Source organism: Danio rerio, chromosome 15 (assembly GCF_049306965.1).
Source record: "Danio rerio strain Tuebingen ecotype United States chromosome 15, GRCz12tu, whole genome shotgun sequence".
Classification (NCBI taxonomy): domain Eukaryota; kingdom Metazoa; phylum Chordata; class Actinopteri; order Cypriniformes; family Danionidae; genus Danio; species Danio rerio.
The window spans coordinates 48,192,501-48,202,500 of NC_133190.1; the positions used below are offsets into that span (position 1 = coordinate 48,192,501).

The 10,000-nt window shown below is 34.1% G+C and overlaps 1 protein-coding gene across 8 annotated transcripts in view; it reads right to left on the minus strand.

The window, feature by feature from the left end:
- The window catches only part of il1rap (interleukin 1 receptor accessory protein), an 84,371-nt gene that overhangs the window by 50,712 nt on the left and 23,659 nt on the right, over positions 1 to 10,000 (minus strand). For all 8 annotated transcript variants that reach the window (XM_073924108.1, XM_073924107.1, XM_073924109.1 and 5 more), the window contains exon 3: positions 6,475 to 6,568. In XM_073924108.1, the coding sequence (XP_073780209.1) occupies positions 6,475 to 6,476 (2 nt within the window). In that variant the 5' untranslated portion in view covers positions 6,477 to 6,568. The remainder of the gene's footprint in view (positions 1 to 6,474; positions 6,569 to 10,000) is intronic.

Genomic DNA, 10,000 nt, shown 5'->3' on the forward strand with positions numbered 1-10,000 from the left:
GTATGTGAGTTTTTGACTCCTCTAAAGCATTAAAACACTATAATATGTTTGCAGATATTTCAGAAACATGCTCAGTGAACATATTTATCTGAAAAACAATATTGAAGTCAGACAATCTGCTTTGAAAATGTGCATTACGTGCTGGAACGTCAATTATATTTCAGCACTCCGGGTTGCCTTGGTGGAAAACAGCGTATTTCATTTAAGGGTCACGAAACACCAAAACACATGTTTTGAGCTGTTGACAGTCGTATATGTGTCCCACACTGCTATAAACACTATTAGGACACCTATATTTCACTAAAAAGTGTAAATTGGTTGTTTTTGCGTTATTTCAAGCAAATTCGTACTTCCTGTTTGAAACTAATTTTTAAGGCTGCGTCACGGTCATGACATAATAGCGTGTATTCCAGCGTGCAGACTGGACGTCTGTGCCAGAGTGTGTCTTATTACGTCTTACAGTGTGTTGCATTAATGCATGAGTAAGGCTTGGTTCAAACCAATCAGCGCGCTCTATTGTGCAACTGCATTAATATTCATTACTGTCACAGTGTTTAGACGACAGAGACGCCACGTTGTGTTGGCAAAACAAGCGTGAAGTGTTGCTTTTATAGTTTGCTGCAGTTCAGTTTTGTTTTCATTTTCTCTCTGTGAGAGCGCAGCTGGAGTCACGTGTGGATTAACAGTGTACGCGACGCTCGACAACAATAACTTACGTGTCTAAGGAGGATTATTGTTTACCTGAGAGCTGTTCTCATCTGCAAACGCTGAGATCCGGATTCGCTTGTAGTGTCCTCTTAATAAAGATGCGGCTCTAGCTGCTGGTGATTGTCCTGTCTCTACAGATTTGGTAAGTGAGTGACCAGTGCTCTTTGTTTATTCAGTTTGTTCGTATCGAACAAACTATAGCACAGAGTGTAAACATGTTAGCACCACAACCAAACTTCAACCTCATGTAGGGTTTTCACCGCATTTTGTGATCTGAATAACACACGCGGCTTTCTGACACTACCTGCCGTGTGTATCTAAGTTTCTGGGAAATGCGGAGGTTTTTTTTCTCTCATTCGCCGTGCGGTATCAAACATTGCATGAAAAATACACGCTTAGAGCAGCTCCTCGAATCAAATATCTCGTTTGTCGCGAGAGACATGAATGAATTCCTTGAATGAAAGAGCCAAACTGCAGTTAAAGTCCAACATTTAATAATTTGGCAAAGAATTCGACTACAGATGTCCATGTAGGTTAAACACCATCACTTTCTCCCCTGTGTGTGTGTGTGTGTGTGTGTGTGTGTGTGTGTGTGTGTGTGTTTTGACTCTGAAATTCAGTGCGTGCCCAAATAGACACTCCCACACCATGCCTCTTTTCTTTCTCCGACACTCCCACCTAAACAGAGCTGGACACGCCCACTTTTCTGACTTATTCCAAAGTAGAGGTGTGAAAACACCCTGCTGAAACAAGGGGGTTTCATGGCCCTTTAATTTAGTCATAAAGGCTCTCGAAAGCATGAGTCTGTGACTGAAATGCGACCTCTGGTGGACAGTAGCAGACTCTGAAATGAGACGCAGATTCAGAGCTCCACATGCGGTGGTTATTAATTAGCAAATAATATAAATATTACGAGCGTAAACATTAGGTAAGCGGCTTACATGTAACCCTCAAGTCCTAACGACACGCTACCTGAAGCAGAAGCCATTTCTAATATATAAATATCAGGTGTTGGTTAGGACAAAAAAAAACTCCATTTAATACAGAAAATATTCCTCCTGTCGTGTGCTGTTGCTTTTATTTAGGACAAAGCTTAAATCAGCGTTTGTTGGTGTCATCAATCTGGCAACTTGCGCTTGCATGTGTTTTAAACCAGGGGTGCAATACCTAGTTCAACCACTGGGTGTCAAACTAACATACTGCACCTTTAATGCCATGTCAACAACAAAAGCTATTTTATGGCAAGAACATTTCATTAATAAATATGCAATTAAAAACAACAAACAGAAGAATACATAAATTCATTAAAACAAGTATTAATTTATGATAGAAATTCTAACATTTTTACTGGTGACACTTAAAAAAAATGTTCTTAAGAGAGTTCATTTCATTAAAAAGCCTTGTACAGTCATTATTAAACGCAGGAGACATACTTAAGTAAACCAAATTTATATATTTAATTCAATTGCATCTAATTATTAATCAAACTTGCTTATATTTTCAGTGTTTTAAGGGATATTGAGCATAGCTGCCAACTCTCACGCATTTGGCGTGGGAGTCACGCAATTGACAGTATTCTCACATCCATTTTCTCACGCAAAAAAAAATCATCTCTGTGAAATATTTTTTTTGCTTTAATGAAATAGTTTTAAAGACTTTTTTTGTTGTATATGTTATTCTCTGTTTGCAACAGAATCAAGACTGGTGAAAGCAGTAAAATCAAAGATAAACTAACGCAAGCTCGCAAATGGCATGCCTGTGCGCCTCTCGTGTCACTCCTGCTTGTGCTGCTCGCGTTACCGCTCCAGGTATGAATCCCAGTTGTAAACATTCATGTCAAATAAATATGCGCTGCTCACATGCCACTAATGCCTTGTGCTGTGCTGAGAAACGGGCCCCTGCCGTAAAATGCACCCCTTTCATAGACTTTCATTAGAACTTTCAGTCTTCTGTAAGGCAAGAGTTAACTGTGTTATTAAAAAGATTGTATCAATTTTCAGTTATTAGATGCATATTTTAGAGGGGGTGCATTTTATGCAGGGGTAACAGGCTACAGGTGTCAGCATGCAGTGAGTTTTGCAAGTCTAAAGTTTAAACAATATGATGATCTTATTTTGACTAATGGCTCCTTAAAGTTTTTTTGTTTTTTGCATGAAGCAGAAAGGAGGGATGAGGTCAGGGAGTTTAGACTTCATTCGTTCATTTTCTTTTCTGCTTAGTCCCTTTATTAATCTGGGGTCGCCACAGTGGAATGAATCGCCAACTTATCCAGCACGTTTTATGCCGCGGATGCCTTTCCAGCTGCAGCCCATCACTGGGAAACATCCATATACACCCATTCACACACATACACAAGGGACAATTTGGAGTTTAGACTTAATGAACCTAGTTCTTGGCCATGAGTCGGGTTTAAGACAACACACCACAGATCATTCTATAAAACATGTGTTTGTGTGTTCTATACAATTGTCTATAGATTTTCATTCCAAATAAATTAATATATTTATGCAAAAAATTCTTAAATGATCTTAGTATGTCACTTCAGTCTTTCGCCGTTTTCCAGTTACATTTAGAATTGATTTTTATTATTTATTTAGAATAGAATAATAATTAATTAATAATACTTTTATTTATAATAAATATTTTATAAAAAGTATTTATTAAAGTAATATATAATTTTTATAGATTTATAAACAAATGGGGCGTGGTTTGGTGTGGGCGGGGCGTATGGGCATAGGGGCGGGGCATAAATTCTCACCCCAAGCTAAAGCCAAAAGTTGGCAGCCCTGAATTGAGTGTATTCTGACCTACAGTAACAGATTAATTTTAACAAGTTCATTAACTCCATTAAATCCACACAATTGATTATTAACCAAAATATCTTCTTTTGTGTTTATCTGCTGAAAAAAAGCGAATGTCGCTTTGGATAAAAGCATCTGCTAAACGAGTAATGGAGCAAAATGAAGCTAAATATCTCATTAAATTGACAATTAATTGCTACTGTAGCTTTCAGACTTCTGTTTCATTGTAAATTAAGCAATTGAATCTACAAAACACACACAAACACACACACACACACACACACACACACGCTAGCTCAGACTCACACAAAAAGTCACTCACCCACTTTCTCGCACACATACACAAACACGCACTCCCTCACTCAGACACACAAACACAAACTCATTCTTCTTATGCCTTCCAGCAGCAACCCAGTACTGGAAAACACCATATACTCTCACATTCACAGAATGAAGGTCGCTGATTCAGGTCCCGAACATGACTGGGCATGTTCTCCTCGTGTTGGTGTGGGTTTCCTCCGGGTGCTCCGGTTTCCCCCACAGTCCAAACACATGCGCTATAGGGGAATTGATGAACTAAATGGGCCGTAGTGTATAACTGTGTGTTTTAATAATTGTGTATGAGTGTTTCCCAGTACTGGGTTGCAGCTGGAAAGGCATCCGTTGTGTATTACATCGGGTGGAATAGTTGGCGGTTCATTTCTCTGTGGCAACCCTTGATGAATAAAGGGACTAAGCCGAAGGAAAATGAATGAATGAATGATCCAATCAATAAAGCACACAATGTGGACTCAATGATCTCAGTGTGTTTTCAGAAGCTCTTCTGATTGGCTTAAAGCATTAATTAGATGTAAAAACAGCAGACGAACCCCAAGTCTCAGAGTCTCATCCAAGACGCAATAAAATGATGGAGAAGCTAATTAGCGCAGTTACTGTGACGAGTCCAAAATAACGGCGCTCCAATTCAGATAAAATCTCCAGCCGGCTTATCTGAGCGTCACAAATGTGCCTTTTAATTTGCCTGAGATGCATTAAGGCCAAATTAGAGCATCATGGGAATTCATTAGACTCATCTTTCAAAACCCAGCGCATTGATTCGCACGGGTTTGAACCAATCACTAAATTACTTAAAAGGCTGGAGCTCCAGAAACGCTTCATTATTTGTTTTGGGGGGAAATCGGATTATGTGTGTGATCGATGCCGTCCAGAGACAGACGCGGGACGGAGACCTGGGAAAAATAATCCATCGCTGAAGAGTAAGTGGCCAATTAGTCACGAACCTGTACTGAACACACACACATGCACGCATACACTCACACACTGGGTATTTCCCAATCGTTGTATTGGCTTTAGATTAAGCTTGGCATTTCTGCTCCACCCAAAATCCACCTACTCTTCGAACAAGTGTTGTGGGATTTCTAGTTTTTACATATTATTTTGTGCACTCTGATAAGCTGTTTCCTTAAATTATATATATATATATATATATATATATATATATATATATATATATATATATATATATATATATATATATATATATAATGTTTATATAATGTACCATTTTAAACTTATATAACTATATATATATATAGTGAGTGAGTTTGTGTGTATGTGTGTGTGAGAGAATAATATAATAATAATAAATAATAATATAATAATATTTATATAATAATAATAATAATATAATATGAATATAATAATAATAATAATATAATAATAACAATGATAATAATAACAAATACTAATAATATTACAATGACAATAAAATAATACTAATATAATAATAAAAATAATAATATAATAAATAATAATATAATAATATCAATATAATCATAATATATTAATAAATAATAATATAATCATATTAATATAATAACAATAATAATAATATAATATGAATATAATAATAATAATAAATAACAATAATAATAATAAAATCAATAATAATATAATCAAATGATGTTTAACAGATTCAGGAAATTTTCACAGTATGTCTGATAATATTTTTTCTTCTGGAGAAAGTCTTATTTGTTTTATTTCAGCTAGAATGAAAGCAGTTTTAAATTTTTTAAACACCATTTTAAGATAAATATTATTAGCCCCTTTAAGCTATATTTTTTTCGATAGTCTACAGAACAATCGTTATACAATAACTTACAGCCTAATTACCCTAACCTGCGTAGTTCACCTAATTAACCTAGTTAAGCCTTTAAATGTCACTTTAAGCTGTATAGAAGTGTCTTCAAGAGTTTCTATTCAAAAATTATTTACTGTCATCATGGTAAAGATAAAATAAATTAGTTATTAAAAATGAGTTATTAAAACTATTATGTTTAGAAATGTGCTGAAAAAAAAAATCTGCTCTCCGTTAAGTAGAAATTAGAGGAAAAAATAAAAAGGAGGGCTAATAATTCTGACCTCAATTGTATATAAAAAATAGAAAATTCAATAAGAATTAAAATTTAGTAAAATAAAAAAATAAGAAAAAATATTACAGTAAACTTCTTTGTATCTTAGGGATACTAAAACAGCAAAAGAATGAATATGGATTTAAACATCATAACACTACATTTTCGATAAAACTGATTTAAAAAAAAATGACAAAAAACTAAAACTAAAATTATGTAAAATATGACAATAAAAATAAATCAAAATATTAGGAAAAAAACTCAATGCAAAAATAACACCACACAAAGCAAATTAACACAAATATAAAAAATCTAAAAAGTAGAAACTACTAAAATGACTAAAACATTTAATACAATTACAAATGAATTACAGATTAATATTCATAATATATCTGAAACTCTCCATGCTGAAACAGAACCATATCGACATAAAAACTCAAATACCCAATTCAAATAAAAAGAGAACTCTGCATAATTGAAAAACACACATTTACATTTACACTCAGTCATTTGTCATAAGCGGATGTTAAATGAGTCAAAGCTGTTCTACTTACATGGTCCCGGTGCAGTTTTTTGGAGAAAAGTCAGAGTATGAGGAGGTGATTGATGATGGGATAGTCCAGATCGAGAAACACCGCAGGAAGAAATCTATTAACACACAATAAATGGCCAATTAGACACATCACTGGAACGACAACAACACCTAAAACATGCAGCAGAAACCAGTCAAACTACAGTCACACCTTTACAATGCTCAATACAAGCCTAATTAGCATTAGATTACACATATGCACACTTGAAACTGGTTTGATAGAATTTGTCAATCGAAAAAGATAGTAAGTTGAATATAAATGTGGTTTAGAATAGTAAAATATGAAACATTTTTACTTTTATAAACTAGCATGCCCGTCAACCTTCCCGTTTTCCCCGGGATTCTCCTGTTATTTTACAGTTCTATCCCGCTATCATTCTGTAAAGGTATATTCCCGTATTTTCAGTGTTTCTCTGAAGGATGGCAAATAAATATTAAAGAGCCGAGCCTCCCTATATGCAACTGCCATACCGCCGAACCACCAGGGGCCGCCCCTTGCTCTTAAATGCGAGTCTGTTCTGTGCTTTCGCTTTATTTGGACATGAAAACACTTTGAAATAAATATAAAAACGGCGCGATTCCCTTCCTTTTCATTACAAGTGCTGTCGCCCCTTCATAAGCAATCCTCAAAACGGTCATATAGGGGTGCGTGACTGTCAGCTGACGTGCTCCATAGTGATAAATAGATGCTGTTTTCCAAACAGATTCTGTACACGCGATTTGAAGGGGAGCGAAAGTCTGGGTTTTGGGTGCGTGTTTAAACAGACATATACACATAATAAATAATAATAATATCTAAACATGTCGATCTTGCCAACGTTGCCAACTAATTTCGTCCTAAATGAGCATAAAAAGTTTGGAGCGATTGAATGCCTTCATTATATTGTTAGATGTGTGCATTTTTAATGTGACACCTCTGTTATTTAATGTAATCAAACGAAAAAAAAATTTTTGAGATTCAAAATTTTCGAGATTGATTCGCTGCTCTTTAATCAGAATGTGTAAGTTACACAGTGAAGAAACGGCTAATGAGATTTGATAGCTTGATTCTATTTCATTATCACAGCTACTTGTTTTAATAAGCTGAACTGTTTGCGAATTTATTTGCTGCTAATGCATACTATTTATTTTTCTTTTGTAAATAATAATAATAAAATATATTACTGAACATTTAACTGTTTATTTACAATGAAACAGCTCCAAATGAACATATTTAGTAATTTGGGGATTTTTAAAAAGGGTTATCCCGTATTACGGCAGGCATATCTCTTATTTTCACATCCCAGTGTTGACCAGTATGTAAAGTGGTCTTTCTAATTGGTAGGTCCATAACTGTGCGTTCACACTGAAGGCGGTGAAAGCATCTAAGGTCACTCTGGTCGCACTGGAAACAAAAATGTCTGCTTTCAGCTCCGGCGGCGAGAGCGTCAGAATTCGCTACATTGATCTCGTATTTAAAGAGGGCGTTGCACTATATCAGTTACATTCCCACATAAAACATGTTTCTAGAGTGAAAATGTTGCACACTTATCAAATTCATTTAACAATGGAAGATCAAGTTGCATGTAGTGTGGCTCTGCTCCACTTAATTATTCAATGTGTCCATATATCTGAAATCTTCTGAAGCAGCAATAATGTTTTGTATTGTCGCATGAGATTCCCGCTTTTTTTAAAGAATAAAAAATATATTCATGCGCATCAGTAATTTACCAGTAACTTTTTTAATGTATGTTCCTGTAAGAAAACATTGCAAATAATTAAATCTGGCGACCACAATAATCAAACCCTGGGGAACAACTGTAGTCGGAACCAAAGTTCACAGTGACCTTGTTTTGGACAAGCGGTGGACTTCTATATTCCGATTGCTTGCCGCCGAACCGCATCATAGTTCATTAACATAAAGTTGACTTGATTTCAACTGTCCTCGAAGTCCACACCGGTGAAGACGTGCCACGCTGCTCCTCGCCATTTATCGTCACCGGCTCTCATTGAAAATCAATGACTTCTGGCATTTTTGACGCTCTCGCCGCTTTCAGTGTGAACGTACAGTAATGCATGCATTCAGGTTAGTAAAGCATTTAAACTACTTTTTTTTTTTTTTTTTTTTCATTAAATTTGAAGAGATCCATTTATACAATTTCTAAACAATTATTGTAAAAAAAAAAAAAAAAAAAAATATATATATATATATATATATATATATATATATATATATATATATATATATATATATATATATATATATATATATATATATATATATATATATATATATATATATGGGATTTATTTACTGTAAAACCATTTTTACAATTTTTAATTTTAAAATATGCCAATAATAGAATTTACTTAAATCAATTTTGAAACCGGGGTGACACGGTGGCTCTGCGGTTAGCACTGTGGCCTCACAGCAAAAAGGTCGCTGGTTCAAGTCCCAGCTGCGTTAGTTGGCATTTCTGTGTGGAGTTTGTATGTTCCCCCTGTGCTGGCGTGCTTCAGGTGCTTCAGTTTCCCCCACAGTCCAAACACATGTGCTATAGGGGAATTAATGAACTAATTTTTTAAAACATGCTTAAAATATAGTAAAGTAGAATTTATTTGTACCCATTTTGAAACCATTTTTTTATTTATAAAATGTTTCAAAATATTTAATTAATTTCCTTTTTTATTTAAAAATTGAGCATAAATATACTGATAGTTTTTTGGAAACAAGTTTTGCAATTTTTAAACAATTTTTACATTTTAAAATATGCCAAAATTGAATATTTACTTAAAACAATTCATACAGTTTTGAAACCAATTTTGTTTCACAATTTTAAAGCATGCTTAAAATATACATAATAGAACTTATTTGAAACCATTTTTGTATTAAAAAATAATTATTTTAAAATATGCCAAAAATAGAATTTACTTAAACCAGTTAATCCAATTCTGAAACCTTTTTTCTATTTTTAAATACATGCTGAAAATGAACAAAACATAATATATTTTAAACCATTTTAATTTTTAAATATCCCAAAAATTATTTTGTATTAAATCAGTTTATACTATTTTAAAACCATTTTTTCCCCAATTTTGAAACATGCTTAACATGCAAATAATATAATCTATTTCAAACTATTTTTACAACATTAAAGCCATTTTCAATTTTAAAATATGGAAAAAAAACTAAATGTACTTAAATCAATCTAAAAAACTTTTGAGACCATTTTACAATAATCAAAACTTGCGTGAAATATCCAAAACAGAATTTATTTGTCATGATCACCAGCGATCTAACCACCAGAGGTCACTGGAAAACATTCAAACTCACACAAACAAATCCGCCATGTTATGGACTACAGATCCCAGTCATGCGATACACACACAACCTGTTCCTGATCCTGACTGATTTCAAACACACAGCTGATGCTGCTCAAGTACTGATTACACACACATATATAAGGCTCACTTTGAGACACTCATTGCTTTACCGTGTTTTTGATCCT